The 16,970-nt window shown below is 34.3% G+C and overlaps 3 protein-coding genes across 5 annotated transcripts in view; 2 read left to right on the forward strand and 1 right to left on the reverse strand.

Moving 5' to 3' along the window:
- Window positions 1-6,088, forward strand: LOC101208306. Its single transcript, XM_004138230.3, has 5 exons — window positions 1-2,213; window positions 2,604-3,599; window positions 4,239-4,464; window positions 4,603-4,745; window positions 5,638-6,088. Exons 1-5 carry the CDS (start codon window positions 546-548, stop codon window positions 5,956-5,958), a joined length of 3,354 nt encoding a protein of 1,117 aa, XP_004138278.1. The 5' UTR covers window positions 1-545; the 3' UTR covers window positions 5,959-6,088.
- A 932-nt stretch (window positions 6,089-7,020) lies between these two features.
- LOC101208546 (transcription factor MYB98) lies at window positions 7,021-9,391 on the reverse strand. The gene is made up of 3 exons (XM_031881002.1): window positions 8,784-9,391; window positions 8,533-8,665; window positions 7,021-7,734 (listed from the first exon to the last, which is right to left on the reverse strand). Exons 1-3 carry the CDS (start codon window positions 9,389-9,391, stop codon window positions 7,054-7,056), a joined length of 1,422 nt encoding a protein of 473 aa, XP_031736862.1. The 3' UTR covers window positions 7,021-7,053.
- Window positions 9,392-12,659: 3,268 nt separating this feature from the next.
- The window catches only part of LOC101208785 (serine/threonine-protein kinase ATM), a 64,420-nt gene continuing 60,109 nt past the window's right edge, over window positions 12,660-16,970 (forward strand). For 2 of the 3 annotated variants that reach the window (XM_011658584.2, XM_031880103.1), the window contains exons 1-10: window positions 12,664-12,931; window positions 13,275-13,383; window positions 13,476-13,619; window positions 14,732-14,893; window positions 15,040-15,235; window positions 15,373-15,529; window positions 15,617-15,756; window positions 15,871-15,958; window positions 16,669-16,772; window positions 16,865-16,963. In XM_011658584.2, coding sequence (XP_011656886.1) covers window positions 12,863-12,931; window positions 13,275-13,383; window positions 13,476-13,619; window positions 14,732-14,893; window positions 15,040-15,235; window positions 15,373-15,529; window positions 15,617-15,756; window positions 15,871-15,958; window positions 16,669-16,772; window positions 16,865-16,963 — 1,268 coding nt within the window. In that variant the 5' untranslated portion in view covers window positions 12,664-12,862. Of the gene's footprint in view, window positions 12,932-13,274; window positions 13,384-13,475; window positions 13,620-14,731; window positions 14,894-15,039; window positions 15,236-15,372; window positions 15,530-15,616; window positions 15,757-15,870; window positions 15,959-16,668; window positions 16,773-16,864; window positions 16,964-16,970 lie in introns of all 3 variants that reach the window. The other variant, XR_004214017.1, reaches the window with a different exon arrangement.

Here is a 16,970-nt window from a genome sequence, read left to right on the forward strand (position 1 = left end):
AGCTCGATTTTCTTGCCGCAAAACCGCGGGGACAAACAGCGATTTCCATGCGTGGAATCTTATGGATAGGCTGGTTTTGTATTGTTGAGTTTGGGGTTTTACTTTTTATGGAGTTTGATGACGTGGCCATACTATTTTTCTATGCAATGAAATAAAGGAAAAAAAAAAAGAACAAAGAAAAGACAGAAAAACTTCATTTACGAACAACGTATCCGACCCTGAAAGAAATTCTTCCGCCCAATTCTTGTTCTCGTATCTCGTTTGAATCCTCTGGATGATTTTTGATCTCTCTAGTTCATTTATGGTCGTGTTGATGATGAATTGATTTTTTTTTTCTTTTGTGAATCTCTTGATTCCACGATTGGCTATTATTCTCCAAATCTTAGGTTCGGCTTGAAATTGTGTGGGGAATCTGGGTTTTAATGAGTATGTTACAGTTGATCGGAGGTTTTCTTTGTTGATTTTGGAGGAATTTTTGTTTTTATATTTTGTTCTTGGCATTTTGCTATTGTGGTTTTGTTTTTCTTCATTTTTAATGGTTTTCAATGACCAACGGAGACGGTGATTGTAAGGGTTTATCGGAAGTTGCCACTTCCGATCCGTTGGATTCGTCGTCACCCTGGGGTATTCAGAATGTCGATGGTAGCTCTATTGGTTCACCGGCTTCTTCCAGGTATTCGTCCTGCGGAGAATCCGAGTTCGAGAGGTATTGCAGCGCGAATTCGGCAATGGGAACGCCAAGTATGCGTAGCACAATTACAGTTTTTAACGACTGCACCGATTCCGAATTTGGGTATGGGAGGAACTTTGGCTTCAGTGATGATGGTGGCCTGGAGAACTTCAGTTTGGGAGGGAGTGAGAGGAATTCGCTGGATACGAATGTAGTAGACTATAGAAAGATAGAACTGCGCGATGAAGCTACTAGTGAAGAGCCGAGTACGAAATATAGGTCCAATGGGTTGGATTTGTATGGAGCGGATGAGCTTATTGATTCACTTGAAGCTAATGGCGAAGTTTTGTGTTGGAAGGTGGAGAGCTCATCGGGTTTATTATGCGGCGTCGATATGACAAACCGATTGGAGAAGGGCGAGGGCAGCAAAAATGGAAAAGAAGGCTTCATTATGAAGAAAGAAGTCTGTGAATTGGGAACGGAGGTGGATGCTGTTCTTGGAGAAGTAACCAACGAAGCAGTTCATGCTGGCTGTTTAGAAGGATGTACGGTTGAGAATGACATGAAATCAGGGCAAAGGTTTGAAGAACCTCTTCTACCTTGCATGGTTGAGAACGAGTCTGACGGTGAGTTGGAAATGGAAGATGATAGGTCCGAGAATGAGTACTCAGGGAGTGAGGATTCAATATATAATTTCATGCACAATAATGCACGCGTTATGTCAGAACCTAACTTGACGAATGAAAATCCATTGCTTATCAATTCATCTGTAGCTTTTGGTTCCGATGATTGGAATGATTTTGAGTGTGAAACTAAGGGATTATCTCTGAAATCCTCGACTGAGGACTCAATCCAGGAAAGGAAACAGCACAATCTGAATTCCTTTGCTCTGATTTTGAATGGTAATCCCATTGGTAACGGAATGATGAGAACAGACGGGACACAGATGCTCTTAGACTGCCAAAAAGATCGGGCAAGCACAAATTTTCCAAAAAAAGTCAACAGTAGTCTTGGGGATTGTGCCACTGTTCCAACTATTGAAAGACCAAAGGAAATGATTCAAGTACGGGACATTCCCATGTGCAAAGTCCAGTCTTTTGAGGATTTGGAGGACATTGCAAACAGTACATTTTTAACTGAAGCTGATTCCTCATATGGTGTTGAGTTAGATCGAGACACGAAGGATATATTTGTTGTTAATAATCAAGCAGGAGATGCTAATGAAACTGCATATAATAGTGAATGTCTTGTTAGTAATATTACTGAAATTGGTACAGGAGCAGAGAAATTTACATTGAAGCCGCAGATGTGTGCAGTGGATGGTAACTCCGTAGAGCAACCTCGTACTCCAGAGACCGAGGATAACAGTGGAACTGTAAACCAAGGCTTAGATAGCCAAGGACTAGGAAATGTGATAGCAAAAGTGGACCCTCTTGGTGATATTTTAACCAATCGACTTTCTACTCATGGTAGTGACTGTTGTGAGGACATGTCACATTCTACTTGCATACCTGAATCAAAAGGTCATCTTTTGCCAGTTGAGGTCAGTATACGCTTCTATGTTTATGATGTTGAGTTTATCATTGGCCATCACTTCTTTCTTGCCTTGAAAATTGCATCCAATCGTGCAAATTCTTAAATCATCACCTAGTTACTGATTGCCAAATTATCTCTGTACCACTAATGCTCCCTTAGCTACAAGATTATGTCCAATGAATCGTTGGAAATATTGAACAAACATTTTAAGACGCGAGTGTATTAGTACGTAAGAGGATGAAAGGACTGTAATGCACTAAGCTGTTAAACATAAGAGGAGCCATCAATCTAATATTTTCACTTACTGCATCTGCCCATTATTTATTTTGCAATTGTGGCTTCGAAATGAATAGCCATCTTGTGGCACTTACTTTCTTGCATTTATTTTTACTTGCAGTTAGCAAAACTTGAGCTAAATGATTTCTATGATGAAGTGGTTAATGAAATGGAGGAAATACTGCTTGAATCTTCTGATTCTCCAAGGGCTAGATTTACTAATAGATATAAGTTGTCTCAATCTATACCATCTTTACCATTAAGAGATGGAGGATCAACTGCATCTATTTCAGGCATTAACTGTTCTGATCCAAATAACCCTGAAAACTTGAAAATTGATGGGGTTGAAGTGATAGGGGCTAGACAAAAGAGAGGGGATGTATCATTTAGTGAAAGACTGGTTGGGGTGAAGGAGTACACTGTATACAAAATTAGGGTATGGAGTGGCAAGAAACAGTGGGAGGTTGAACGCCGCTACCGAGATTTCTATTCTCTATATTGTCAATTGAAATCATCATTTGCTGATCGTGGCTGGAGTTTACCTTCTCCCTGGTCCTCGGTTGATAATAGATCAAGAAAGTTATTTGGCAGTGCATCTCCAGATATTGTTGCTGAAAGAAGCGTTTTAATTCAAGAGTGTTTATGTTCTATTCTTGAATCAAGATTTTCACCAACAAATCCAAGTCCGTTAGTTTGGTTTTTGTCCTCTCAAGAATCGAACTCCAGTTCTCCTACATCAGATACTGTAGTACCTCATTCAAATGCCAATTCAAGTGCATCTGACTCACAAAAATTGTCCTCTTTGGGGAATTCCATATCACTAATTGTTGAAATTCGACCATACAAATCTACAAAGCAAATACTGGAGCTGCAGCATTATACATGTGCTGGATGTTACAGACAATTTGATGATCAGAAAACTTTGATGAAAGGCTTTGTACAGAGTTTTGGATGGGGCAAACCACGACTCTGTGATTACACCTCTCAGATGTTTTGTTCTTCATGCCATACAAATGAGATGGCAGTCATACCAGCAAGAGTTTTACATCATTGGGACTTCACTCTCTACCCAGTTTCTCAGTTAGCTAAGTCGTACTTGGATTCGATACATGATCAGGTATTCTACTTAGAAAAAAGTTCCATTTATTCATTTCTAACTGTATTGTCTTTGTGATTCTCTTTAGTTGAGATAATATTTTTTAGGAATTTGAGTTATTGAAATAATAAGGGTTTTAAAAGGATGCATCAGACAGGGTGCGAAAGGACGGAAAAAAGAAAAAAGCACTAGTGAAAAACTGTGTACAGCCTTTGCTCTGCGGAACAGATAGTTGTGTTCTGCTGGGTGAGGTCTTGTATGCCATTCAATTTTGTTTTCTCTAGCTAAGTGGAGGGGAGAGCGTTATTAAAATTGTTTGTCCTTGGTTAATTCGAGGGCCATCTCTTGGGGTGAAGGTGAACTGTCCAGTTGGTTGACTAAATATCTTAACTTTTTGTTTGGGTGTATTAGATATAGAATTCTGATGAAAAACGGACAAACAAGAACAAAAGATAAAGACATTTATGATCTAGAGAGAGATAATTTGCGAAGAGTTCTTCATTACTTCTTTCTCCTGAAATGAATACATGCTGCACTGTTCAGTTGATAGTCAATGGCATTCGGATATGATTTGTTGTCATTTTATGGTTGGCTAGTAGGTAGAAACTCTACCGAACGAAAGTAAGTGTTTATTTCATCTTATTGAACTTCCTTTGGCAGCCCATGCTTTGTGTCAGTGCGGTTAATCCTTCTCTCTTCTCAAAGGTCCCAGCTTTGCTTCATGTTATGGGTGTGAGGAAAAAAATAGGAGATATGATTTCATACGTTCGCTGCCCATTTCGTAGGTCAATTAACAGAGGACTTGGATTTCGTAGATATCTTGTCGAAAGCAGTGACTTTTTTGCTCTTAGAGATCTCGTTGATCTTTCAAAAGGGGCGTTTGCAGGTTAGCTCTTGACTTAGTTATGCTAGTTTTGGTTTATCATTATTGTGTCATGTTCAAGTTCATGTCAATTCTTGTAATCCGTCTGGGAGTCTGCTAACATCTTTTATTTTCCACCGTACGCACAAATTATTCTTGCAGTATTACCTACAATCCTGGAGACCGTCTCAAGGAAAATCTTGGAGCACATAGAGGAGAAATGCCTTGTGTGTTGTGATGCCGGTGTTTCATGTGGTGCACGACAAGCCTGTAGTGCTCCATTGTCTCTCATTTTTCCTTTTCAGGTAAGCACTCCCCCACGCAGAATTTGCATCCGTTAGTAATTAATCTGTACTGCCGTGTCTTGTTTTAGCACCACGTTATGTCTTAGGTCATCAAATGTTCGAACATTTCTTACAATTAGCCAGCATGAGAAATTGAACGTGTGACCACTGGGATGTATTACATGTGCCACCCAGGTCTGCTCTTTTGAACCAAATATCAAAATGATTTGTCAACTAACACATTTTTTTCAAGTGCTTATGATCAAAATATTTTTCGAATATAAATATAAATTATTTTAAAATTCTCCCAAACGTTATGTTAGATTAGACGTCCAACTTACTTATGTTAGGAGGAGTTGTATGGGACAAGACCACTCGACAAAGCATCTAGTTGGACGTGTTTATTTTTTTGTTTATGAACCGTGGAGTGCGACTATATTAGCGCCTATCTGGTGAGGGTTGGTTTTCTCATCATTTTGAGTAACAGATTAGCAGGGAGGAGAGGTTTTCGACTCTCCCCAATTGGCAATTGTCTGTACTTTCTGTTATTTTGTGATTCACATTTCCACTTTTTATATGGGTTAAATGGAAAATTTAGTGCCTAAAATTTGAAGAAGGTTCAAATTTTGTTCCTATGATTTTAAAACTGGAGTTTGATCCTCTCATGATTTAATAAAACCTCGTAAATAGTCCTTGTATGTGGTAGGATCTTGTTTATTGTTTATGAATCTTTTATTAAATCATAGGTTAAACACTAACTATAAACCATAAAAACTAAACTCTTTCTCCAAACCATAATAACCTAATGTGTGGTTTAAGCTTTTGAATGTAACCAAAGAGTGGTAGGTCTGTGATTGATTTTATTTGACCTTGAAAGCATGGATCCATGACCCTTTTGGTTTAAAACCTTCAGGAAACTGAGATGGAGAGATGTCCATCATGTGAATCTCTATTCCACAAACCTTGTTTTGCAAAGCTCACCAAGTGCCACTGTGGATCGCGCCTTAGAGCTGATGAAACCGGAAGGCTCTCGAGAAAGGTAAGCCATGGATTAGGGACGGATTCGGATGGTGAGGAAAATGGAGCTGTGTACTCATTTCTGGGAAAATCAACTTCCATTTCGCCTTTGAGATCTCTATCAGGCCTATTTGTAAAATCAATTCATACAACAAAAGAACATAAAGACAGTGAAAATATCATCTTGATGGGCTCTCTGCCCACCGGGTCCCTTTGAACGCCTATTTTTGTGTGTAAGTTACCATTTTTTCAATCATTCCAAAGCCCATTTGCCAATCTGTTGGAGATGTGTTATTAATAAACATGTTTGCTAATCAATGAGATGTATATTTTAATAATTTTCGCCAGCCATTTACAACAACTTTTTTTTTTTTTTTTTGAGAAATTACAGTTACCCTTTGTTTGTAATATTTTTTATTGAAACAAGTAGATAGATACACTTGATATAGCTGTTCTTTTCTTATTAACACCTAATATGCATTCAATAATTAAAGTACCTAGACATTGGACTCTATTCTCATTCACGCCAACTTAGGAGATTTAGTCAAACGTTGAGATTGTTTTAGATTTTGTAGTAGTAGACAAGTCCTAGGCATGCTAGCATTAAGCAATTTGTCAAGAATTTAGTAACCATGTATCTAAACTTTACTACCTGACATATTGAATTTCTTGTCGACAATGACATGTATCACGTGAACTCTTTATTGCTTTATTTTGAAAACCAAAAAGATATTTGTCAATAGTTTAGCATTGACTTTTAACACGTAAAACTGTGGTTAGATGGTCATAGCTAAATGAGCACATTTGCATTATCCTATAATGGCAGATAGACAAGAACATTTTATTATTAACAATATCTATAAACCACAGTTTAGTTTGTATGTATACATACTTGTGTATCTTGTTTAATATAAGTTAATGTATTTGTCTTCCATCAACATTTAGCCACTTGAAAATTTGTTAAGATTAAGCAACAATGATTAACATGCACAATTTTCTTAAGGTAAGAGATTTGATTTCTTGATCAAATTTATAATTGTGATATTAAAAGACGACTCTTTAAAAATGCATATAAATCACATAGTTGTGTATGTTAGCTATAGTTCGAATCTCCTACTAATCTCGAACTAAGATTATGTACAAGTAACAAACTTTGGAAGTCGATAATGGAATAAAGTTCCATTTGAACATTTTTCTTACAAGTTAACGACATGGAAAGCAGATATTTTTGGAAATGATAAATTCCAAAAGTATATATAAAGAAAAAAAAGAAAGTCTTGCTATTTAGATTTTGTTCCCACACATTGATTCATTATTTCATCATGCTGTTCACTTCATTGACTTGAGTCATCATTTCTACTAAGTCGAGTTCTTTCTTCACTTCAAACTCCATCCCCGCCACCGCCGTACTCACCGGAGCATAATACTGTAATTTATTCATTTCAACGCAACGAAGCTCAACCGATTCATCGTTATTGTCGTTGTATCTTTTCCGATCATAATTATTAGCTTCATCAACAGAAGCGCCAACAATATCCTCCATGAGCGAGTTAATGCTACATCCTTCCGGAAAGAAACTATCGTCGAGGTAAAACTCTGGTTCTTCCTTGAAATCGAAATCCGGAACCGTCCAATCGTTCGGGCAAAAATCAGTGGTTTGTACTTGATGGTGATAGTGATGATCAGCCGATTTTGATTTGTTATTATTGTTGACGGCGGAGGAGATGGCGGCAGAGCTTTTCTTCTGGTGGCGAACGGCGGTATTGGAGTCCAGATTCAGGCTCTTAATGTAATCCTGTAGAAGAGAGCATCTGGGATATTTGGATCGGCATTTTCGCTTCGAGTATTGCCTTCTCTTCGTTGCATTCCAATGGTTTTTGATCGAGTTTTCAGTTCTTCCAGGTAATCTCTTTGCAATTTCTGCCCATTTGTTCCCTATTTCTGAATGTGCTTCAATCAATACCCTGTCCTCTTCTTCACTCCATGTATCTTTCTGTATTTGTTTTCAATCAATATTGGTTAATTTCACAGACTAGAAATGTCATATTCTATTTCCTAACCAAGCATAACTACAATTCAATTGGTTAAGTTGTTACGTATAAATCAACTAGTTACGATATATGTTTACCTTGCGATTTGGACTGTTACATTAGGTGTTAATGGTCAAATCCAGTCAAACTTTAGAAATCTATGACCTCGTTTGATAACATTGTTTTTATGTTGGCTGTCACTTAGGAAGTTTTTCGTGTTGTTAAAAAATAAGATTGAACTCTAAATAAGACTACAAAAACAAAATCATGAAGACTTGTTTTAATGTTAAAGAATGTAACTTGGCTTTTGAAAATACGTTTAAAAGTAGGTAGTAAAGCGAGAAAACCATAAGTTATCACTTGTAAGTTTGGTTTTCACAACAGGAAAACACAAACGAAATGATTATTGAACGGTGCCTGATAATATTAAGAAGAAAAAAGAGAGCAAAGTTCATTATTTTGATTGTTGTCATTCCCGAAGACAGTATAGCTCAACTAATACAATACTTATCCTATCACCTGTAATGAAGAAAAGAAGAAGCTAGCAACCTACTTTACTACATACATTACTGAATAGAAACAATTCTGTACTTCATAAGTTGAACCAATAATGAACACCAAACATGTCATCAAACTTAAAACCTTGTTATAATCTAAATTCAGATTCTCAAATAAAACTTCACTTCAATGTATATCAGAAACCAAATATATCGCCTTTTGAAAATTTCAGATCTCCAAAGATAAAATTTGAGTTGAAATACCTTAATGTCAGGCCTGAGATGGTTATGCCATCTTTCTCTACACTGTTTTCCTATTCTCCCTGGCAACATGCGTGCAATATGAGACCATTTTCTCACTCCATATTGTTCAACCAATTGAATCAAAAGCCTGTTTTCATTTTACATAAACATCAAACCCAAAACCACACATTAATATATGAAAATAGTTTACTGTGATAAAGTTGAGAAAGTTTTCTTTTCTTTTCTTTTTGTTTGAGTAATAAAATTCTTACCTATCTTCTTCAACTGTCCATTGGCCTTTGATCACATTTGGCTTCTTTCGACCTTTAGATGTTCTTAACAAAGATGAAAAATTAACATTCTTATTATTGATAATACCTTTCTGAATATGCCCATTTCTTGCTGAATCTATGCTGGAAACTTCATCAGGTACCATGAAATTTACAGGTTTTATTTCTGGGAAATTCAATGGAATGTTAATGGAGTTTCTTTCCAATCCCATTATTTCAATTTGATGGTTCCTTTGATGAAAATTGTTGCAATAGTAATAATAATCTCCACAGTTTTGGAAATTGTCCATCACTTGATCTGCTGCAGCATTTCCTTTATAGTTAAACTCGTACATTTCTTGATCAATACCATGTGAGTATTGATTATTGTTCAAAGAATCGAAATTACTACACAGATTTTCGTCTTCCATGACATGATTATTTGAGGATGAATTAGCAATGGGATGAAGTTGATGATCCAAGTGATGAAATTCTTGTAGATAATTATTACCTTTTGCTGATGCAAAATTTTCAAATGATGATAACAATTCATCTTTCTTGCAGATTTCGGTGCTGAGGTTTTCTTCTCTAAGATTTGACTCCAACTCCATTAGTGCAAGAGAAATCACCACAACTTTCTTGGCTGGAAATTTGAAATTGGTTTGTGTTCATCAAATTTATATTATAACTTTATTTGGAGGTTTCATTCTTCATTGTACTTATTAAATCACATTTATTACTGTTAATTTGTTGGAGAATTACACATACAAGAGGTGAGTTTTCTCTTTTTTTCTTTTTTAATCTTTATATGGTGTAATAAAAGCATTAATTTTAATTAAAATATTAAAATAAATTTGTTCAAACTTTCAGCAATTTAAGCAGCCCCAATTAGAAACCGACCAAAATAAATTGAGTGTCATAATTATGCTAAACTTTTATGTTACATTTGGACATAATGAATTAATATGAACTTATTTGTGTCTTTGACCACAAGTGACATAAGTTCAAATCATTATTACTCAATGTAAATATATTAGTTTCTTTTAGTAGTAACCTAAAAAAGTTTGTTTGTATGTATATTTATGTTTGGTTATAAGAACAGTGGAGGCAAAATCTTGTGCAAAATATGTAGAATGTAGATTAGGAATAGTTTCAAGTGAATTTGAAGCTTGGTGGAAAAAAGTAAGATTTAATATTTTAAACAAAGTTTATAGATATTACTTTGAGTTTTTATATCTCATTCCAGTGTTTTTATACTTGTTTTTTCATGTTTTGGAACTCATAGAGCGAAGACAAAATTAAATTAGGGGTCAATTGTGTTTAATTTAGCTAGTTGAAGGGAATGTGAAACGTTGTTTGAGAATGAAGATCTCCAAACAAAACAAAAGAAAGTTGATGGTATGTCATTGTATTCTATAATAGTTGTGTGAATGTCCATAATGATGTGGTCGCACTTAAAAAACTTTAGAACACAAATGTTAGGTTATGACGATGTGACCCGTGTTTGTGGAGATTGAAAATGGAACTTAAAGGATAATTTTTGATTGAGTGTTGCGTATGAATTGTAATATCAAACTCATTTTGTTTTTACAAAATAAATTTAGCCACTTTTCTATCATTTACACGTTTAAGATCATATTTTCGCTGCATCTTTGATCTCTACACACATCAACACACATTTGATTTGTAGTGATTTTAATTATATTTTAGATCTTTAACTGGTCTTAATATACTCCATGCTTGCCTGTTGTTGATTTTTCCAAATAGTCCTTTTTTTTTTTTTTTTTTTTATTTAACATCATATTCACTCTAAGATTTGAAAATATTTAAAGACATATTAAAAATAAATTAACTAAAATTGGACGTTTAAAAGTATCATAGCTACGCTCAAATGAATCTCAATGTAATAGGATTAAAGCAACATTTAATCTAAAAAAATGTCTTTAATTTTAAATAAAACGATAGAATTTAACATGACCCATTAATAAAATGGAAATTGCATAGGGTAACATTTTAATAATATAATATAGCAATTTAGCACATTATTTTATAATTTTACAAATATAGCAAAATTTTAACTTCTTCATCTTAAATTTGTTATTATTCCTAAACTACCTTTAATGGCTTATTTATCTTCATCTTTTTAATATCCTACCCATTATTTATTTATTCTCCCACTTTTTAATACCATAATTATTTGTTTATTCTTATACTATAAAAATTATTCATTATTTCTGTCTTAATCTTAATTTTAAAACATCAATAGTACAATAATTGTAATATAAAATATAATATAATGGTTGTTGATTGGAGTAATTTAATTTCATTTGTGATTTTTTCTTACTTTTTTCGATGTGTATTTTGAGTTGAATTTGATTCCAAATGATTTTGTTTTTTTTTTTTTACATTATTTTTTTTGTTTTACTTTGTCTCAGTTTCGTATATCAGTATTGTGATATACTTATATTATATGTATTAGTTGGTTAATATACTTATTACTTGATTTTCATTTTTTCAAATTTTATGCAGTTAATTAAAATATTATTAAGTATATGAATGATGTAATTCAGTGTATCATTATCAAGTATATCAACAATATATTGTTAAAGCATATCGGTAAAGTGAATCATTATCAAGTATATGAATAAAATTTATAAGTGTATATCAATTGTATAAGTACGACTTCAAGCATATCAAATGCATTTAATCAATCAATTGTACAAATGAATAATACTAATTGTATTTGCAGTATATCATGTGTATCAAACATATATTGGTAATGTTTTAGGTGTGTATCAAAAGGTATCGAGTGTATCAAAGAGTATTAGGTGCATCAAGTGTATCAATCAAATGTATTGGGTGTATCAAGAAGTATTAGATGTATCAAGTGTATCAATTGGTGTATTAGGTGTATCAACGTGTATAAGTTGTATTAAACGTATATTAATAACAAGAGCATTTGTGACATTTGACCATTGATGTGTGAGCTGGGCTTCGTTTTTGCCATTTTCGCAAATAATAAAATGTGTGTGTTATGAACTTAATTATTATAACTTGTTTTGCTATTTTTGCAAGTGCTCATTGATAAAAATAGGTTAAATGATAATCAATATTTTTTATCCTTTAATATTGTTAAATAGTGGTTCTAATATTAGAATTAAGAAACACTTATAACAAGTTAAAAACTAAAAGAGAAATATTTTATAACAAAAGTATAAATTTAGGAGAGATTTGAACCAACATGGTTCAATTGGTATGTATTACTAAGATAAAACTTAGTTTAAACTATTTTATTTTTATTTTTTTAATTTTGAAAATGACAAAAGAAAATATAGACAACTTTGAAACTCCAATTAATAACCCCACAGTTACGATCCTATTTGAATAAATGGGTTGAGTCGAGTTAAATTAACAACCCAAGTCACTCGTATAACATATTCAACCAGGGACAAATTTATTAAAGGGTAAGGGGACATGCCTATTTCACATTATCGGGTTTTGTATTTTAATATTAAGTTTGAAGTGTTATATTACAATACACGTTGAATAATATTTTTTTATTATTAAATTTTGCCTCGACTATAGTGGCGGTACCCTTGTTTACTACGATAATTTTTTTTTGTTATACAATGCTTCTACATAAAAATCATGGACCTGTCCCTTGTATTCGAATTGGGATGGTCGAGTTATTTATCTATATTTTTGTTTAAGTATATTTTTATTAACTTAAAACATTTAAATCCGTTGACAACATGTGTCAACAAATAAAATTTCATGAAACTAATCCAAAATTATAACTAATATTTATAAGTTATATATATAATTTAATAATATTAGAAAATTCGAATTTTAAAAAAGCTAACCCAAACTCAAAAACAAACCCATCGGCCATAATAGTCTTCGTGTAGCCGAAACGTCACAAGTCCCCAGACTCGCACCACTTCTCAAGAGTCATAGCCCCTTTTCACTGCCAGACCTTTCCCTCTCTTTTTCCCGCCATTACAATGTCTTCAACCGCCAGTTTGAGCTCTCCCATCCATTACTGACATCATACTATAGCAATCGGAGCACCCAACGCCGGCATGATCACCTCCAGAGATGTCCAAGATATCATTTCAAAGCTATCTTCTGATAAAGCTAAAACTCGCGAGGTAAGAGCCATTTTCTTGTATTTCCTATGTACTTTTCATCTGGGTTCAAGACATGCATGATGCAGAAAACTTATTGAGTGCATAATCTGTAGTTTCTGAGCTCCGAGATGTTATATTTTTGTGTTTTTGCTGTATTCAATCAAAAGGGAGTTCGAAATGCCTTTTCAGTATCCAAGTAGTTACCCTGAGGGAATGCTGAAGATTATACTTCTCAATATCCAGTTCTTACAAATTGTATCCTGAAAATTAATCTAGCGTAGTCAGACGATTGCATGGTCCAGTAGATCAATATTCATCTTAGTTCAAGTGATTATCGTGTTAATGTTCTTTTGGGTGCTTACAGGAAGGGATAAAGTTGTTGAATACATGGCTAGAGGGAGAAAAAGCAATAGATTTCTGTAAATTTATTGGACAGAACACTGCTAAGCTCAAGCCAGAAGAAATTCCATCTCGTACGTTCAACTGTCAATTTGACTTGTGCATGTATTCCTGCTATTCCTTAAATAACGTGTTAAGAAAATAATTAATATTGTTTTCTCTTCAGCTGAAACGTGGCCTTTCATCACAAAACTGTTGATTCAATGTGTGTCTATGGAGATATCTTCAAGCAAGCGGCGATTACCAAAGTTAATGTTTGCGAAGACACTTAGGGGTGTCGTTCAAAAAGCAGAAGCTAATAAGTTTTCTGGTGAGTAATTGAAATATGTCATAATTGTTACTTTTGTTGCGAGCTTACACGTCTCTCTACAATGTTTTTTCCCCCCTGTAACGGTTGTATTTCTTTCTAAAGGGCAGTCTTTGGTTGTAAAGTTTCCCCGTGTGAGGCTTCCCATCGTGATGACCCATTCTTCAAAGAGTAAAAAGGGAAATTTATCCCTGTTCATTTTTGTTATAGAGGGGAGGGATGGAAGGATCATTGTGAAAGTTGGTAGCCGAGTGTAGAGTAGGAGTAGGTTTACTGGCTTTCTCAAATAAGCTGGGTTTATTTTCTGAGTTTTTGTGACTGTTGTGTTGGTTATTTTCTGTGTTCTGTTTGTTTAATTTGTTGGTTGCAATGAAGTTTGCTTATTAGCCAATAGAACATTGAGATTGATACCTTAAAGTATCTGTTGCCTTTTACTAGCCTGAAAATTATACTTTTCTTCTTAATGCTTTTATAACTTCCTTTTTTTTGCTACATTTAAAAAAAAAAGAAAACAAAGACTCTCCATTAATAAAATGAAAAGAGAACTTTCACGTCTGCATATTTCTGAAAGATTTTCATTGCCACTCCCGCAGTCCTTTTTGTAATTGATTTTTCTGTTGAAATTCGTGGCATGCACTAAAAATTAGAAAAATGTTGGAGGAGGTGCAAGATTGGTGATTGTGTTTAAGAAAGTGCATAAATCTCAATGAGCCACGTTCTTGATGAGGGACATACATGAACCACACGGTTTAGCATTCCTACTTAAAATCTTTTAGTAAAAAAACATTCATACTGTCAATTACTTTTGGTTGTTAGTTGTGGTTCGTTATTGGTTCCATTTTAAAATCTAGTTGAGATGTTCGGATGCGCCTCCTGATCCTATAGGTTCCCCCTTTCTTTTTTTTTTTTCTTTATTGCTCTATTTGTATAAATCTCTTGTACTTATAGTTTTTATTAATAAAGAAGTCTTTGTTTCCGTTTTAAATTTTTTCTTTTAGAGTGTAGTCTTTCGATTGTTGTCAGCAATGGAACTCCTTCATCCGTAAATGTTGCTGAAGTTTTTTTGACAGGATATCTCAAAATTATACTTCTGATGATTGTTTTTCTTGTCTCAGGCAATGCATTACCCCTTATATCTGTGGTCAAGGTGCTCTTTAGTCATGTATGGGACGTCTTGAGTACTACCCCATGCTTTCAATCCGAGTATGGCATCATTATTAGGCATCTAGTAGCCGTAAGAGATTATCGTTTTCATTTGAGGAAGCGCATATATTGCAGTAAGTTCTGCCATTACTTCAATCTGAGAAATGTTTATTATTATGTTGTATGTTCGATGCTTAATTTCATCTCTACAATTAAATATGATTTGGATTGCTATATGATGTTTAATTTCATCTTAACTCTCTCTCTTCCTTGTGGAAAGATCTCATGCTTCTGTACTTGGAGAAGGTGGAAGGAAGTTTAGTCGGGAAGAATGACAATCTTTATACTCCTAAAGAGGAGCTTTTCCGTTGCATCTTAACACTCCATTCACTTTTGGAAAATCCTCCTGGCGACTTCCCGGATAGTATTAGGCAGGAAATTGTGAATGGGATTGCTAAGATTTTCTCTCTTGTGAGGTATGATAATAATTGTTTTTAACCCAGTCTTCATTGTTCTGATTCTTGCTTGTCCCCTATGAATTTTTAACTTGATCTTTGCATTTTTGTTGGTCTTTTTTTAGTGAAAGAACGAATTATTTTTCTTTCTTTGTTAGGGATGAAGGAAAGGTATCACGCAAACTCATTGAGTGTGTAAATACATACTTGTTAAAGGATGGTCCTAATCTAGGAAGTAGCTTATTGGAGATCCATAATTCTGTGCAAACATTTGTATTTCGATGTTGGATGGTGACTCATGATCGAGCTCTTAAGGTATGAAATAAGTTGGACAGACTTAACTATTAGTTGATTTTAAAAGAATTATTGTTAGAACATTTTCCTGACTTGTTACTTTTGCAGGATGCTCTTGTCCTCTATGGACGGTTACAAATAAGTTTAACGAGAGGAGCTGATGATGAGAGCATTTTGATAGAACAGCTCCTCGATGTACTTTATAAGGAACTAGATCAAAGCAGTATATTTAGTGTTGGGGTGCCTTGGTCTGTATTCCCTTACTCGCTTGATTTATCCCTTTTTGTTATATTTCATTTACGTTGAAGTTTGTTTATCATCTGATAATGTATGGTAATTGGAACTATTTGAAGAATTTTCAGGTCTGATGCAAATAAAGATGATAAATTTGGAACTTTGAGTAGCTCACATTGCGGGTTGGTAGAACTTGCTGCAGCTGTGCTCTATCGGGTACTCCAAACATACTGTATTTTCTTATTTATTTACCACGCTTCATTGACAGGAAGTTGTTATTTTGATTTTTGACTCAATCACTTAATGTACAATTAGAAAGTATTCCTCTATCCATATATATGTATACGTATGTTCACACACACACACGCACAGATACGTACATACATATATATCTATTGATTAGTATTAAACTACCAATTCATCCAAAAGCTTAAGTTAGTGGTTGAAAGACAAATTTAATTATATATCACCAATACTCCCCCTTAGGTGGAAATCGATTTTAATTTGGGAGGAAACGACAATGCAGAGGCTTGAACACGGGACCTCCCTGAACCACTTGCTCTGATACCATATTAAACCACCAATTCATACAAAAGTTTAAGCTAGTGGTTGGAAGGCAAATTTAATTATATATCACCAACAATTAGAAACAATAATATATCCAAAATAATTTGTTAAAAGTATTTAGTAAATTGTATCCACTACTCATCCATTAATCCTTTTAGATTTTCTTATATTCCACTTTAATGTTTCTCTTATCATGACTAATATCTTTTAATTTTAGTTAGAGTTATTGAGATCCTGTTGCTTTGTGGTACTTTTTATACTGCAGAATTCTTAGGATTATATTTAGTTGTTTGACTGGTTGTAGTTTATGGGCACTAGAAATGGGCCTGATTGTTTGCACACTGGTCTTATTTATTTAGGCATGTGTTACTTCTACAAAAGCAATATCAACTGAAAAGCGGGTTAAAAGAGACCCTGCTAGTGTTCATCTTAAAGAGGCACTTGGTGAAGGGAAATGGTTATGGTAAATCTATGGAAACAGGGTCTTGCATTCCCTGGTTAGTTTGTCATTTGGCATGGAACATTATTTTTGTGATTGGATTGATTGTCTTGTAGGAATGCGGCTTTCTGTTATCTTATCCAAAATTACCATTCCCGCATCAGTAAGGATCTTTTCACCTACTGGTTCGAGGCAATTTGCTTAGGTTTTGAGAGGTATCTG

Source organism: Cucumis sativus, chromosome 1 (assembly GCF_000004075.3).
Source record: "Cucumis sativus cultivar 9930 chromosome 1, Cucumber_9930_V3, whole genome shotgun sequence".
In the NCBI taxonomy this organism is placed as follows: Eukaryota; Viridiplantae; Streptophyta; class Magnoliopsida; order Cucurbitales; family Cucurbitaceae; genus Cucumis; species Cucumis sativus.